The 17,316-nt window shown below is 46.0% G+C and overlaps 1 protein-coding gene across 2 annotated transcripts in view; it reads left to right on the plus strand.

Moving 5' to 3' along the window:
• Positions 1-5,544: 5,544 nt before the first annotated feature.
• LSAMP (limbic system associated membrane protein) overlaps positions 5,545-17,316 on the plus strand; it is a 323,673-nt gene continuing 311,901 nt past the window's right edge. The window contains exon 1 of one of the 2 annotated variants that reach the window (XM_071560498.1): positions 5,545-6,148. In XM_071560498.1, the coding sequence (XP_071416599.1) occupies positions 5,994-6,148 (155 nt within the window). In that variant the 5' untranslated portion in view covers positions 5,545-5,993. The remainder of the gene's footprint in view (positions 6,149-17,316) is intronic. The other variant, XM_071560491.1, reaches the window with a different exon arrangement.

Consider the following 17,316-nt stretch of genomic DNA (forward strand, 5'->3'; position numbering starts at 1 on the left):
CATACTGATGAAAAAAAGGCATCTTTAGGCTGTTATTTTCCTCCTGTACAGCCTTCAGATTTGGTCTTTAAGTAAAGGTGAAACTTTCTGAAAAGTCAAAGCACAAAATCTCTTTATCCAGTCCAACAAGTTTTTCTCTTTCAAAGGTGATAACACAGTTTTCTACCCACGCAGCACAGAAGAAGATGAACTTCACATGTTTAGCTGGTGGAAATCATCATAGCTCTTCTGACAGTGGTGGTGATACATCAGCCTACAGCAATGGAGAACCTGGCCCTTGACCTCTAAATTGTCCACACCAAGGAGATCAATTGTGGACCCAGATCGATTGCATAGTAACAAGGTTACAAATTGGTGAAAATCACCTATTGTTCTTGTACAGCAGGAGGTTCTGTTACAGCTCAGTGACTACACTTAGAAAGAGGTGTTGCACGTGCATGTTATCATCTGCAGTTATGGCCTGAGTCCTATCTCAGTGCAGTAAATCCTTTTACCTAATGAGGTCCTTACTTCAGTGAAAGCTTGGTCTTGTTGCATTACATGTCTGGATATGAGTCTTGGCTGTCTCCAATTTTCAGCATCAAAAGCCAGTTTAATTTACAGACTTGCAAAATATTAAAAAAACCCAGTATCTTTTATAAAGCACTTAGAAGAATGGTTACTTCTAGTATTAAATCCATCTTACAGGTATATTTTTCTCAAACTGAAGAACTTTTTCCTAGAGCTTGTCCTTCATAAGGGCCTTAGGGATATAAAATAGTGGCATTGATGTTCCAGTCAGCACAGGATCATGTTTGGTAGATGGCATTCTGTCCTTAGCAGACTTCCTTCTCATTTGTATCATGGAAGTTATTTCTCTGCTCTTTCCAGCAGACTCTCACCTGGCATAGTTGGAGGCCACCTTATCAGGCAGGTGCATCTAAAGGAATGAACAGAGTATGGCCTATTGGAACTCTCAGAGTCTGAGGAGAAAAGCATTTATTATTGAAAGCCCACCTTCTCCTCAATTTGCCTCTAGAGGAATCTGCTGTATTCAGATGATTTTCATTCTCTCTTCTAGCCCTGCCTTTCCTCCTTTTCTCCCACTCTTGTGGCTCCCTGCATCCCAGGAACTAAAGGAAAGTGAAATGTAGCTGCTTAATTTCAGTAGGGATGCTGCACTTGCACATCAGGGTAGAAATGTGCACAAGTAGGAGGTGCAAGTACACAAATGAACAGAGGAAGAAGAGATCACCATTGTCCTGCCATGGTCTCCTAATCTTCCTCCCCATGTGGTGAAACCTCTTTAGCTCTTCCTCATTCCTCTCCATAACTCCTCTGCCAATGCGACAGAATTGCATTTTCTCTTCATGGCTGAGAAGCTTTGAGCAGGCATTGCTGCAGAGTACAGCAGTGTATCTTGACTAAACACGTTATAGCTCACAAAACATCATATGTTTTTGCTCATTGTTGCAGATACCCTGAGTAAAGTCCCTAGATGCTCAGACTCTGCTGGCAGAGCCCTTATGCAGTCCCCTTAAAACAATTTTATTGATCATGATAGAGTCTGGAGACTGCTGTGAGCAGTTTTCTGGTTTGTATTTTTACGAATGCCTTTTCCTCTATTCCAGCAATATTTGGAATCAACTTGCCAGTTTTGGTGTGGCTGGTAGTGCTTGAAAGTCAAGAGAGAACAGTTGCTGTTTTGTGGCTGCTTGTGGTGTGAGCTCATGAGCCTCATTTCAGCTCCTAGAGGGCAGCCATCCACATCCCACAGATGGCTGTTGCAGTTGGCATTGAGTGAAGTTTCCATGGATTTAGCCACCTCAAATGCAAAAAAGCCCACTCCTATTTGTGGACAAAGTCCATGCTTTTAGTATCTCTTGGCTCTCCATAAAAAGCAGATGGCACTTCAGGCTTTCACAATGTCAGTCCCTGAGCTCCCACACAGGTAGGCAGAGGTGACTTGAGTACTAGTCCCAGAGGATCTCAGCACTGCCTATCTCAGTGCAGTCTGTCCATCCAGGGCCAATATGGAGGGTCTTTCCTTTAGTTGGCTTAGGTATCCAGACTGTCTTCAGCACATTTCCCTCATGGGGAAAGTAGGGCTAGCTAGGCTGCATCAGCTCATGCTGCTGTTTTCCTTCCACCTTGTATGCAGAAGGATCCTGCACAAGGTGTCAGGAAACACAGACACTCACGGACACCTTCCTGAACCTGTCATTCAAGCCTTTCTATCATGTCTCTGGCTGTGCCATACAGCCTGTGTTCATCAAAGTGTGTTGCTGTAGGGCCTGTTCCCTTTGAACAGGGTATAAATGTTTTGCATTAGAGAAGGGTGACGTGGTGCCTGTAGGGCTGGGCTTGTGCTGCACCATCTATTTCTGAACTGCACAGTGACAAGGTTTGGTCAGTTAGGCTAGTCCAGCCAGTCCTGCACCTACCAGGAGTATTGATAAATGGCATTAAAAGGTGACAGTAGGGATTTGCAGTGTCTGTGCTCTAACTCTTTACCTAAATTTTCCTCAAGTTTTCAGAAGGTAGGAAAGTTAGAAAGCAGACCTGCTGCGTCATTATCTGCTTCCAGCAGGGGGAGTTAGGTCCAGAGAGTTATTTCTTCTGGGAATACATACAAAAATAACATTATTTATTTTACTCATGAGGCACTTTCCTAGGATTTATGTGATTCCTGCTTGTTTGGCCTTTCACACCTAGGCAACCCTCTCCTTTTGCTTCTGTACACTTCTAAAAGCAAATAAGACTTATCAACTTTAGATTTTGGCATTTTTTATTTTCCCCAAGGTTCATGAGACCCTCAGGGAATTTCTTCCTCCTCCGCTTATTATGATTATTGTTATTATTAAATAGTTATGCTACAGTGGCTCTAATGAGGATTGTATAAATGTATAAGATGAAGACATCCTCTGTACTGCCATATCAGCAGAGAGGGGCCTCCGAGTCTGCTGTGATACACCCCTCTTTGTAGGGAGGCATGGCCACATGCAGTCCCATCTCAAATTAGGATATTACTGGAGTCTTGGAACAGGATTCCTCCCTTCTCCTTCCCTCAAACCCCCTCTGTCATTCCCCGTATAAAACATATTGGTGCCACTTTCTATGAACTATATTTAACTAAGCATTAAATTTAGATTTAACTGGGTAGTTATTGCCTCCTAAGTAAATACTCTGAGATAAGGAAATATTTAGTGAGCTCTAGCAGTTGGGTGGCAGATGCTTCTTGCATTGCATAATAGTTAATCTTCGACAAATATGTTTTCCTTATTCCCCTGGCATTTAATTAACATACAATAGCTCTTATTAAATGTAGTTGAAACACATGTGGGAGACTCTTGTAAAAAAGATCCATGCAACACTGGCTTGCAAGAGGGGTGCATTTCTTTCATTGGTAACTTCATATGGGACCAAGTCTTTTAGCTGTACTCGAATTCTTCACAGGAATGCAGAGGTTTCCTGTTGATGATGCCCATCTTCTCGCATGCCAGCAGCCTGATGGCATCTCTGTCCCTTGCACTGTCCACTGCCCTAGAGTGGTGGTTTCTGGTCAGAAATCAGATGTCAGCAGCATGATCTTCTTCAGAACAATATCCTTGTCAGGTGGAATCTCTCTCTGCAGCAGCTTGGGAATATCCAAATACCGCTTTAGCTCCTCATTCTTCTCCCTCCCTGGTGCCATCCACACCAAGTCTCCTGCAAAGGAAATGTCTGACTTGCTGCACTTTTTGGCTTGAATACAAAGCAGTCATCTCTTTTTGCTGCTGCATGCGTGGCAGTGGAGCAGCAGTGTCGTGACCTTAGTCCTTAATTTGTGGGCCTTTAACACTTGAACGGATTGTTTAAGTACTTACAGACAGTGTGGCCTTTCCATACCAAGGCTGCAGGGGCCAGTTTCTAGGGGCTCAGAAAGCAACTGGACACATTCCTGGAAGAAGGAAATCACTCAAGTAACATAAACTACAAAGACACTGCCACTGGCTAGGGACATGCCTTAACCACAAATGACTGAAAAAAGAGAAGTGCCCTGAGGCAGTACCACTGCATGCTTGCCTTGTGCTTGTGTGCTTCCCTAGGCATTGGCTTTAGGCTGGGTTTGGAGACAGGACTAAGGTTTAGAAGGATTTTTGATCTGATCCCACGGGGCCATTTGTATAATACAATGACATTCCTTATGCGTGTCCAGTTTGGGTCCACTGTATCCCACGAGGCTCCAGAAGCAGAGGTGAAGCAGGCAGTATTTAAGCGGTTTTTCTCCTCCTGCACACACACATAGCAGTGCTGTGATCCCTTAGGACAGCAATTTTCAGCCAAGCCCCCGTGGCTTTTCTGGCACCTGCTTCTCTGGGCCCGTCTCAAACCACGCCTTCCCTCTTTGCTTCCCCGTCCCAGCCCCGCTGTGCTTTGGCCGCAGAAGGGTTACACTAGCGAAGCATCCCTAGGAGCAGTCCGCATCCCTCCCGCAGGCAGAGATCGGGCTGGGGGAATGGCAGACAGGCATCAGCAGTAAAACATGCGGCTTATTCCTCTCCATTAATTTAATCTCCCGTCTCCTTGCGGTGGCGGTGGGATGTGGGCTGCGGGAGCGCTCCCGGGCGGGCAGCGCTGCTGCCGGTGGGCGCGGGGCTCAGCTGCGGGCGCCGGCAGCCCGGAGGACAGGCCGGGCATTCACACCGCGGGCAGCTCAATGCCGGCATTGTCTCCGGTCCGTCCCTCCGAGGCTGGGAAAGGAGGTGGGGGGCGGGAAGAGCGGAGTGGAGAGAGGTGGGAGGGAGGGATGTACAACTGTTTATCTGGCGAGAGGAAAGTCTGAGAGGGGAAGAAGCAAGGTCTGAGGCTGCAGAGGCAGTTGCTAAGGATGCTGTACTGTAAATCAGCTAGCGTGTGGCTTCAGGCCGCCAGTTTACACTTTTGGCCACAGAGCCGCTTTCCTCACTGTTTTATCTTGAAAATATTAGCCATACCTTCCTTCATCCTCTCTGCTCTGCTCCCCGTGCCTCCCTCCCGCCCAGGATCTCCCGGCTGCTCCTGCTTTCTCCTGCTTCCCGCTCTGCTCCTGCTTCCAGTTCCCTGCTCGCGCTCCCCTTCTCCTTTCTCCAGCCCCCTGTTCGTCTCCCATCCCCTTCTCTCTCTGCCTCTCCCTCCTCCCCTTTTCAGCCCCCTCTCCTTCGTGGCTTCCCTCCTCTGCCCTCCAGCCCTCATCCCTTCACAAGTCCCCTTTCCCTGCTGCAGTGCCCCGCTCCCCTCCGCTCCCCTTCCCAGCCGCGGTCCGGCTGCCGGAGGCCCGGCTCGGTCGCCGTTTGCCTGTGCCCCCGGGGCAGCGCCGCTCCTCGGCGAGGGCGGGCTGGGGGCTGCGGGGGGCTTGGGGCAGGCTGTGCCCACGGGAGAGAGATGGGGAGCGTGGCTGGCGGCTCCCTCCGCGCCCGCCGCCGTGGTGCCGAGATGCCGTCTCACGAGTGAGGCTCCCTCCTCCCTCTCGCTCGTTCTCTCTCTCTCTCTCCTCCTCCTCCTCCCTCCCTCGCTCCGCCTGGGAAAGTGGGTTAGGAGGGAGCGCGGGGTAGAGGCTGCACAGCCACAGGACCGTCCCCTCCCGCAGCCACAGGATTCCTCTTGTTTCTTTTCCTTTTTTTTTTTTCCCCGCCTCTCTTCATCACTCTAAACGGGTCGACTTAATTGTTATTATTTTGTAATTATTTTGCTACCTGACTTTTTCCTCTTGCTTCTTTCCCCCATCCCCCTTTTAAATTGAAGGCTGTGCTAAGACTTTTTTTTTAATCTTAAAAAATAAAAAAAGACAAGCGAGGGAAAGAAGCCAGCAAGAGACTGAAAAGAGCAAGAGAAAGTAGCAGCTAAGAAGGACTGTAAAATCACCTCCCCTTTCTGGGGCTGTCGATCAAAACGAGAGTTGCACATTATTATTATTGTTTTTCTTTCTACATCTGCCTACATACACAGGCAGAAAGAGAGAGAAGTACAGACAGTGAAACTCGACGAGACCAGCCATGGTAGCAAGGGCTCAGCCTGATCGGAAACAATTACCGCTGGTCCTACTGAGATTGCTTTGCCTTCTCCCTACAGGGCTGCCAGTCCGCAGCGTGGATTTTACCCGAGGTACCGATAACATCACCGTGAGGCAAGGGGACACAGCCATCCTCAGGTAGGGCATTTTGCCAACTTTTTTCTTCTGTGTGTATCTATATTTCTGTGTATGCAACGTGTGACGTGATACAGATTTGTGTCTATATGTTTCTGTGAGAGTGTGTGTTATTTTACCTAACTGCAGTAGCAGCAGCTGCTACAAACAAGCTCTGCGTGTGTGTGCTTTAATATGAAAAAATCGTGAAGCTTTTGAATACTTCTTGCCACCACGCTCCTCTGTGCAGTGCTCTGGATCAAAAGAATTTTGGTGGGGAAGATCTGCTTGTGTTAGCCAGCTCTTGTGAACGTACACTTTCCACTAGCCCTGCTATGTCAATAGAGAAATCGAAAAGGGATCCAGCTGTGCTTGCCAGATGTTCCATTGATCTTCTCATGCTTCTTTTTGTACATATGCAAAACTTTATTCTTGGTGCTGCCAGAACTCTCGGGCAAGTTCTTTTGGAAAACTCTGGGTTTAAACTATATTTATTTATTTTTCTGCCCTGTGGGGAGGGAAGATGGATACAATAGTTGAAAAGGCTGGTGAAAAAAAGGATGTAGGAGCTCCAGCATTTATGAAGCTTGTATCTTATTCAGTGTGTTGGTGTTTTTGCAGGGCTAGATAAATGGGTGTGGGTTGTGCCTGTGGGTCTGGTTGTAATGAGGGTGTCTTTGCACATGAAACCTTCCTCACTGGCAGTATTGACTGTTATAGTTCTTTTTTCACTGTGCAGGTTTTCTAAAGGTGGTTCTGACATTATTTGGGCTTTCAGTTAGGAGTGTCCCAAATAACAAAATTGCAGTGGTCTTTTTCCTGTGGGTTTTGTTCTCACATTTTGCCTTGCTCAACTTACCTGCAGTAACTTCCCTAGTGAAGGAAAATTCTGTGTGTGTATGTGTGTGTGTGTACACTGTGTATTATGGCTATAAAACTACCGGGTGTAATTTAAAATAAGTCTGGGATCTGGATGAGGAGCTGATAGTGCACAAACCCTGAAGCATCAAGGGAGCAATCCCCTAGCAAAACTAACAGCAGCAGCAAAGTTTTCTTTCTCTGAAATAAATCCTGCTGGATGTCACCAAACGGTCTGCTATACGATCCCCTGTGTCCTGCATCCCTCCCATTTAATGGTAGAGGGAAGAAGGATGCTAGGAGAGTGTGTGTGTTCGCTTAGGCGTATCGCTTCTCTCAGCTCCTGTGTGCTTCGTTGTTTTGATCCTGGAATATCCATTCAGCAGCTTCCATTCCCCAGCTCTCCAGACTTGTTAACTCAAATGTAAGATTTATCCACATGGAGTAATAGGATTTACAGAGTAATTCATCTGCCTTGCATATGCAATGGCAGCAGTTTAGATTCGACATGGTAAACACCTAACAAGGGGTGTTGCCTCTGACTCTGGCTTCTCTCCTTTCCCTTCCACTCACTAGCAATTCATATATCCCATTAACCCTTTTCTAGCTGGACTCCCAGCTGACTTATCCCATTTTTAAAGGCAAATCGCTTCCATCAATCATTTATTTTGGAGGGGCTGCTCAGACAGATGTTTGCCAGCATACGTTTCATACATAGAGCAGCAGACAAGTCATTAAGCTCACTTGCCCAGATAGGGGTCACTGGATTTCTATTTCCCACTTAACCTTGGAGCTTTTGAGTTTATCTGGATGCTGTGTGCTGAAGCTGCATTTGCAGCAGAGAGGGCTAAGCGGATGGTGGAGATGGTGCCTTCATGTGCTGTGTGTAAAGTGTTCACTCATCAGCAAGCTTAACGGGGCTACATGGCAAAGTGATTTCAGTGATGGTGTGTGGCTTGCCGGTGTTATGTCAGGCACTAAAATAAAACACCTGAGTGAAATGATCCAGCTGTGTCAGCCAGATGTGTGCCAAGTCTGCAGGAGCAGCACACCACTCAGCCATGTAATGGCTTGCCCCAAGCAATGCTGTGTTCCTGGCAGGCTGCATTTCTGTCAGAAGTGACTGTGGCCAGTGCACAGGCTTTACCTCCCTCAGCTGCCTTCCTAAGCTCTTTAAGCAGATCCAGCCAGCTATATGCTTTTCACATTTCTTAGGAAGGGCAGTTGCCTCCTCTCCCTTTCCCTGGGACCATCCCAAGGTTTCTGGGGTGTTCCTGTCCCTCCTTCAGAGGAGAGGCACGAGCCAAGCTGTACTGCAAGACAGGACTGCCACATGAAGCTGGAAGGGGTGAGATTTCCCTGTGTTCCATAGCTTTGAGGTCCTGCAGGATAACATTTCATTCTCCCAGTTTTAAAGCAAGTGTTAGCTTGCTAACTTCCCCCTCGCTGTTTTCCTTGACCCTCCACCCCAAACATAACTCAGTTTACAATAACCTTGTGTTTAAAAAACTCGCAGTGTCTCTCTATCCCTGTCTGTAGATCCACTAGTGACATTGGAAGAGAAAGAGCTAGATAGAAAAAAACCATTAGATGATCTATACTAACTGTGTTCAAAGCAGATCTTTGCCTTTACAGAGTGATAGGTAAGAGGTTTTTATACATGGATCATAGCACTCATCTGTGCTAAACATCTGCTTCAGAGGGGAGAGGAAGTGTGCAGTATCAGTTTACTAGTGCCCAGTACCTCCATCCTGTAGCTTGAAGGGAAATGAAGAGAAATAAAAGCAATGTACATAGTGATAAGGCATCTAAAAACATTTTGTTCCTGTAAATTATGATGCAAATCATTCAGCAAAGCACCAAGGACAGGATATTCTGAATGAGTTTTCTCCTTTGGGGCCTTATACATTTGTATATAGGGTTACACTTGTAGGTGGAAGAATGGGTGGGTGGATTGATCTATGAAGTGGAGAAAAATGGTTTATTTATAAGCTCTAATGTTCCTAAAGAAAGCTACTCCTCTGAAGCTTCATCTTCAGCTTGTTGCTCAAATATAATTATTCTGAGAAGTTTGGAGATGACTTTTTAAAACTATAGCATTTAAAATATTCCCTCACTATAGGACTATTAGAAAATGTCCCTAACTCTAAACTGGCTCATCTCCTAAATGACCTGTCAGCAGGTTTGATTCATTTGTTGGCTTTGCTGTAGGTTGATGACTTTTAGCAAGTATTTGGCATGGGGAGGTTAGGGAATTGCAGAGAGAATAAAAATAGCTCATGATGGACTATCCACAGGGAAAAGGGTAATGATCTGTTCCTTACAGCAGGGCAGAAAAGAAAGGAGTGGTCTGAAAGGTGCAACAGGTGAGAATGGCTGAACAGAGTTGCTAGTATTTGTACAGCTGCAAGCGAGAAAAGACAGCAGGATGTTTCAAAGATGACACTGTATATTAGTGAGCCTGTCAGACTTACTAAGGTTTCATTTTTTAACTCCATCTTCAGCAAGTGAAGAAAGACACTGAACCTTATTTTGAGTATTGAGAAAGAATTGTGGGCTACAGTTCCTGCTGATGTTTTGCTTACAAGATTACACTCATGAGGTTGTCAGGTTTTGTCTGCAAGTTCCTGGCTTGATGTAAGAAGAAAAAAGGAAAAGAAAAGAATCTCCAAACAAGAAATGCTCAAAATATCCCCCAAACTAATTAAAATAAGAAAAGGAAAACAGTTCCCAACCCAAAATCTTCTTTCTGTTTACCTGCCTCCAGCATCCCTTCCCACCTCATTTGCTCTGCACATGTTGGGTGAGCAGGGACCCCGTGCTCAGTTGCACACAGCCTAAGTGAGGGGATGAGAAATAAGAGGATGCTGGACATAAGTTTGAACATGTGCAGTAACAAAGGGCTGCTGCAAACTGTCAAAGGGAGGGAACTGTGCTTTTGTGTTGTGTTTGCCCCTTAAGATGGGTTAGAAGCAAAATGGCAGTGCTTATCCGTGCTGTGGAATCAGGTACCTCTACAGCTTGTTAGGGGGGAAAAGATCACTTTCCTCAGGAACCACCCGAGCAGCTCACCCCAAAGTGTCTTTAAAGCACTATTCTGAGTCATGGGACTTGCTGGTTGCCCAGGACTTTTAGTAGTCCTGGTACAAGTGCAGATTTGGCCTTTAAAGACTCCTGAAATGGAGCTCATCACTAACTGGAATCAGAATGGGTCACATCCCCATTCCAGTCTGCTCAGTTATGGCAGTACAAATCCACCAAAGCCCAAAGGCACTGCCAGAAATACTGCATTTGTCTTTGGGGCAGATTCCTGGGGCCTGCTAATAAAGAGGTACAAGTGACTCATACAAGGCTTAAGCTGCTGAGCACTGCTCAGATGATGTTCAGGCTGTTGGAGAACTGGGATCTCGCCAAGGCCAGAATTTGGCTGATAGCTCCAGAGTTTTTCCAGGCATCAACTTTTCATCAAGAATTAAATCAATCCGATGCTGATGTACAGATGAAACCCAACATTTAACTGAGTGTGCATTTTTCATTTTTTACCAGGTATTTTTAAATAATGTGACATTTCAGGATGATAGCATGTTTAGGAACTTCCATCCTAATGGGTACTTTGTACCTTCAAGTTACATGTGTCGAAGGATGGGCTGGACTCAAATTACCAGCAGTAATGATAGTGCTGTTGGTATAATTCTGCAATATAAGCAATTCATGCAAACTCTTCTTGTGCTCCTAGTATTTTGCTGATATGTTACACATGGAGCTATGCTAGAGGACAAAGGCACCTCAGGAAAAATAGCAACACAGCATCACGACAAAGTTTATGCCCTATACAGTCATTTAAAAAGAAAAGTAAAAGCTATTCAGATTACACTTATAATTAGCATATGATTTATAACAGGGAGCACTGAGCTGAGCCCTTTGCTAGAAATGAGAATAGGCATGTTCAAAGGTATAATGCTACATAATAATACAGTCTTGGCAGTAAAATTGTAACCTTGATTATTAGTGGTATTGTTGTGGTACTTAAAGGCCACCACTAAGTTAAGAGACCCTTTCTATTAAGGGCTGTGCGAGCACAGAGTATGAGAGACACCCTCTTGTGCAGGGCAGGCAGGCTATTAGCTGGGATGGACCAAGGCTGGGAGTGGGCAGGAGGTGCTTGGAGGTGAGGGGACTCGCCCAGGGTTGCATGGCAGGGGTCAGGTGCACCCACCCAGCGACCAATCCATTAGCTTGGACTGCCTTTTGGCTCAGCCAAACACTAGCCCAGCAAATGTGACACATGAGGATTCCCTGGTATATCCTCATCTGCACTGTTACTGACTACAAGTCCCAAGTGCTTTTCTCTCTCTCCAGTCTGTACAAAGCTTTCATTACCAAATTTAGTGTACATGTGTTAAGGGAGGGTATGTTGGTATCTATGCAATCTCTGCTGATACTTTCCTTTAAATGAAAAATAAAAATGGGTAAGTGTAGTAGCAGATGATGTTGCAAAACTTCTAGGTCTGGCAGCAGATGGTGCCGTTATATGAAGGCATACATGCATCCCATAGATTTGTGAGTGTGTGTGCATACATATGATAGAGGAAGTTGCAATGTGTATAAGGCTGGCGATTAGCATCTCTCCTTATGCATATGTAATAATTCTGTAGGGTCTGCCCAGTGGTGAGGAGGGCCTTTGTGCTACTGAGCTTTCTGCAAAATGGGACTAACCCATCACAAGGAAAGGTGGAACAGAAATTGGAAAAGGAGAGGGTTTCTTTGGTGAAGTTATGTATGTTTAATAACACTAACACTATATATATAATTTGCATTCAGAAAGATGGAGGAGGAGAGACAGTATCAAACTATGGCTTTAACCTCTTCCCCTGAGTCTGCATACACACTTCAGCCTACAGCTAAGTACCATATGTTTTCCTACTTAGATGACATTAAAATTTATACAGTAGTATGTGTTACCTGGAGTGTCTCAGAGCCTCTTCCACTCCACTCCCCTCCCCAGCAGGTCACGAAGAAGGACCTAGTCTTAAAATAGCTCATAGTTACTGGAATTGGCCATCTCATAACTATAAGTTTTCAAAATATATATTACACATACCTGCCCTTTATATCCAGACCCACAGGCATCTGATTCTGACAGAGCTGCAGGGCCACAGCTCGCTGCTGATGCAGCAGCAAGACTTCAACAGGCTTACTGTGAGGCTGAATATAGCCATTTCCATTGAAGGTACCTAGTTTTGTTGTCCATCAAAATTCACTCTGGTTTGTGTGAACTCGTGCTCTGCTGGAGTAAGTGCAATGGAGGGCACAAAGGTGAAGTCAGGAATTTACTGAGTTTTCTTTTACTGTTCTCTTGCTGAAAAAGAAACAAATGTGATTTTCAGCTGAATCTGACACCAAAGCATTTGCTTCAGACTTTGTGCACATCTAACTTGCCTGGTTTTATGGTAAGTAATGGGAACTAATAATGATGAGTTTCACCTCTGCCTAGAAAACAGCTATTTCACAATAATCTCAACAGCCAGTTGTGCTTGTTTATTTCTGCTGATTTTTTATTAGGAGCAACTTGGTTGTGTGGAAGAAGCCAACTGTGATGCCAGAGTGCACCCATAGTGCTCAGTCCTGTGCAAAGAGAGGAGGAATAGTCCTGCTGCAGCTATATTGATTTCACTGGGTTTGGGCTTTTTCAGTCCTAGCTAACTTGATGGAAGTCTGCCTGCTCAGATTGGGATGGAGTTCAGCAGATATTTTGCAATAGCACATCTGTATGAGATTTGGGAGGTGCGTGCTTGTGGGTGCCTGTGCACAAGTGTGTGTTTCCCTACATTTGCTTCCATTTATAAATGGAGTTTCCTTGTGTGTAGTTGGACAAATGTTCATATATTTGTAAAGTTGCCACACTTGCAACGGGGAGGCAGCACGGCTGTATGGACAGGATAAGGGGCTGCTTACTTGGGGGTCTATGTGGCTTTTTCCAACTCCTGGACCTCAGTAACTATCAGTAATGCTGGAAGTGTCCTTTTGCTTCAGTATGTCTCAATTGCTACAGCTGTTCAGGAAGAAAAGCAACAAGTGATCAGAATATAACATCTTCCTTTTTTTGAGGCTCAGTGGTTGATACCACTGGAGATCTGTCCAATACTGTCCCTTTCCAGTAGCAACCTGAACCACTCTCACCTCTGAAATTTGCATTTCTGTGGCAGAGGGAAGTAGTGAAAACTTGCAAAGTCCAGGAAGGCTTGCCTTCAGTAAATCCTCCTGTAAGATCCCAGACATTTATGAATGGTTTCTCATCATAAGTGCTCTCCTTTGATGGGTTCCTAGAAGACCAACCATTGGATTTATGAGGGAAAGGGAAATGCCAAGGGTGCTCCAGCTTCCAGTACCAACCTCTATGCTGTGCATTTGTGAAACAAAATGGGGGTGGTCACAGCACTGTGCAACTGCCACTCATGGTGCCACTGCACCTCCTCCTCTCAGGGACAGCAGGGTGACCATGTTGGAAATGCACCACGGTCACTGTGCCTAATGTGGTATGACTTCATGTATCGGAGAGAACAGTGCCTCACCAGGGTTGGTGGTGATGCTTTTCTAGTGTAGGAACCCAGGGATACTCCGGCTGGGAATGTGATGGTACCTGTATGGTAGCTACCTCAGTGCTTTGCTTCCTTACTCCCTCCATCCCAGGCTTGTTGTCCACCCTGATACAAGGCTGGGCAAGGGAAACCATGACTCAGAGATGCATATCCAGTCATCTTTCATGCCTTTCTGTGCAAACAAAACCTATGTTGAAATCCACTGGCAGGCAGCATCCATGACTTTGAATAGTAAATACAAATCTCTCCTTTTCCCTCTCTGTCTCTCTCTCTCTCTCTGTTATTAAGCTGACAGGCACTTAGCCAATTATCCAGTCGTCGTCTCAGCTGTATTTATGGAGGAGGAAGAGACAATGCACAGAGCTCTTGTCTTCAGGGCTTCAGCTGAGTCTCCCTTGTGTGCTGTAGCATTTTCCCTTGTGTTAACTACTTGGGATGCACAGGGAAAGAAACCAAAGAAGGCGATTAGTTGAGAAGAGGGATGGGGGGAGCAGAGGCCAGGCAAGGGATCTGCTCCCCCCGACCAGGCGCATGCCAGAGCTGTCATTGTTTGCCACTGCTTTTATGTTTAAATTTGGCAGAACACACGTGCCTTTGTTGCATAAGGTTGGGGTGGATGGGGAATGCAATGGCTGTGGGTACTTGCAAAGTCATTTTGCAAGGACCAAAAGTCAGAAACTATGCCGTGGCAGATAATGAGTTGCTGCCTTAAAGTAAGGGAGTCACATGTATGGAACGTGGTGTGAATCTGTGGCTTGGATCCACCAACCACCCCTAATCCCCAATGCAGTATTGCGCCTTGAACATACAGCCTGCGCTGGCTCAAGTGTTTACTCCAAACAGCAAAATTTAGGCAAATAGCACTGAAGTGTTCTGTGAATATTTTCATGAATGTTAAAAATGAATTCACTTTGGCTGCAGCTGTGCTTCCTTTGTGTGTGTGCATGTGCATCTTTTTTTCTCTCCCCCTTGTGAATAATCTGAGTGGATGAGTTTTCCTTGTCCTGGCGTTCATGGACAGAACATTTTAAACAGCTCCGTAAATGAGCAAAACAAGGCTCTAGCTGCAACTTCTGCTGCTGGAAGTCCCTGTCTGTGTGGATTTGCAAGCGTGTGCCCCTTCCTCCCCTTACACCTAGACACCAACTTTGTGTATATGTTTATGGTTCATTTGAAATATATTTATGTTAGTTGTTGCTTAGGGAGGACTGGACATGGTTCTTGCAACCTGTCATAGGAGCTGAGGCATAAAAGCATTTGAACAAGTGAGATGTGGAACTGATCACAGCTCGAGCCACAATAATATTGTGCATGTGATGGGAGAAAATTACCTTTAAACTCTGCACCCAACCAATCAATCTTGCAGCAGCCTGTTTTTGCTAGAAAAGGTGCCTCAGGCCAAGCCTATCGAGCTCAGAAAAAGAAAGGTTAAAATGTTCTAACATCATTATCTCTTTCTTTTCCTTTGGAAGAAGGAGCCACAGTGACAAAGCCCACCTAACTCCTTCACACCAGCTCCTTCGTACTGACTTTCGTTCCCACCCCTAGCCCAGATTCCCAACTGGAGTCAGCAGGAATTTGTCCACTGTCAGGCACCCTGCTCTTCTTGTCAGAAGGCAGAAAGAAGAGCATGTGACAGAGAAGACCAGGCCCAAATAAGCATGCTGGAACTGGAAAATTCCCAAGAGGAGAGAAAAACACCACCTCTATGACGTAACAACTACTGAATGCTGCAGGTAGCACAGGGAATGCTAAGAAACCCCCGTCTGTTCCAGGGTGTCCTCTGAGCTTGGAGAAAAGTAAGATTTGGGGAGTGATTACTCCCTGAAAAATTATTGTCTCCTCTCTGCCAAATACAATATAATATGATCTGTAGTCTCCATCCCTGCAGCAAAAGAGCAGGGAGCCTGTGCCAGCCAACGCAGTTATTTATTGGAACTTCATGGGGGAAGGGGCATTTCAGCCCTCCTCCTTGTATGAGCAGAGGCATGTGTGAACTGTGAATCAGTGGGCCATGTTTGTCCTTTTGGTGCAGGCAGGTTTTTTAACTGTCCCTTCGAGTCAAAGGACAGGGGAGATTTTAAGCTGGTAGAAGAAGATGGAGAGGGACTGCTGCAGCCTGCCCTCCCCGCTTTTCACATCTGCTTCCTCCTTAGCCCTTGGCACACTTTCTAAATAGGGATGGTCCTTCCACAAACCCCTATAATTTCTCAGGCAGGCTCTGTCCCATCTCCAGCTCTTCAGACTGGCCCCGCAGACTTACCTGGAGTCCCCCATTTAATGGGGCTCTTGTTCTCAGCAGTGGGTTGACAACCTCTGAGCCCCACAGCTTACTGGGCACCCACATTCTTCTCCCTTGTGAGACATGGGGACGTCTCCCACCATCACCTCTTTACTCCCTGAACAGCAGAACCTGCAAGAACCTCACAACCACAGTGGTCAACCCCGTCCATAGCACATCACTCCTTTTTAAACAGCCCCTTTTGGATGCAGTGGCTAACTTTCCCTGGCCAGTCGGTGTTGTCACCATGACAGTTACCCAGTTATCCCATGCCCGAGACCACTGAGGTGGCTGGCAGCACTGCAGAGAAGCAATTGGGGCTGGAGAAAACACAAGGAAGCAAGCCACTTTCCAGAGTCCTTTGAGCTGCTATGGAAAAATGAGACAGACATATCCACACTGTTCCTATCATTCACCTACCATACATGTACATAGATGTATTTCTCTGTTTCTTGGATTACAGTGCTATTTAATTGAAATCATTCCTGAGTGTGGTGGAGCTGAGATGGTAGACATGGGTTTGGCCAGTAAAGAGTTCAGGACAGCATATGGGGGGTAAATATGGGCAGTAATCACAGGAGATCTCATCCTAATGAGGAACAGAAAATTACTTCCTTCACCAGACATCCCCACTCCCTAGGGCTTGTTGTTATTGTATCTGTTGCTGAGACTCAGTTTGTCCAAAGCATTTGAGTTGGGCACATATTGTCCCTCATTCACCTTGTCTCTACTGCCATCCTTTGCTGTTTCTTGCCAGCATGAAAATGGAGGAGTGTGTTTGCAGAGATTTATCCACTGAGAAAGGATGGGTAAGTTCATCAGAGAGACAGAGCTGAAATCTCTTTTTGTTGTCTCTCCTCTTGCAAATCGCACACAGCAAACTCTTCTTGGCACACTCCCCCATCCACCCTGCTACCTTGCTCACCAAAGTTGTCTATCACATGTCTTTCTTGCTTTCTCCATCTCCTCCCTCCCTCCTTTGCTTTCTTTCTCCATCTCAGTCCATCTTCTCCTCCCCCTTCACTCCTCTCCGACACATATTCTCATTCCTGATTCCAGCCCCTTCCCCTTCTTCCTTTTCTTTCCCTGTCTTTGCTCAACTCTAAATTCACTTTGAACTCCCCTCCCTTCTGGACTGGGGAGAGAGAGTGGAGACCTGGAGGAAAAGCAGAGAAGGATGGGGGTGCACCACAGTGACTGCAGTGCTCTGGCTCTTCTGTCTCAGAGGAGACTGAGCTCTGTTGTTGGACATGGTCACTAAATCAGCACTTTGTATTCAGGCCAGGCCTGCAGAGTGTTCCCAGTGTATTTGCTTACTATTCCTACACAGAATGCCTGGTGCCTATATGTCCTGTGAGCTCATAGAAAGGATGCGTTTGTGAGGGTTAGTAAGAAGTGGGGCTCTGACATCAGTAAAGCTCTTCCTCTTCCTAGCAGGAATGTAGTTGGATGCC

This window comes from Pithys albifrons, chromosome 1 (genome assembly GCF_047495875.1).
Source record: "Pithys albifrons albifrons isolate INPA30051 chromosome 1, PitAlb_v1, whole genome shotgun sequence".
In the NCBI taxonomy this organism is placed as follows: Eukaryota; Metazoa; Chordata; class Aves; order Passeriformes; family Thamnophilidae; genus Pithys; species Pithys albifrons.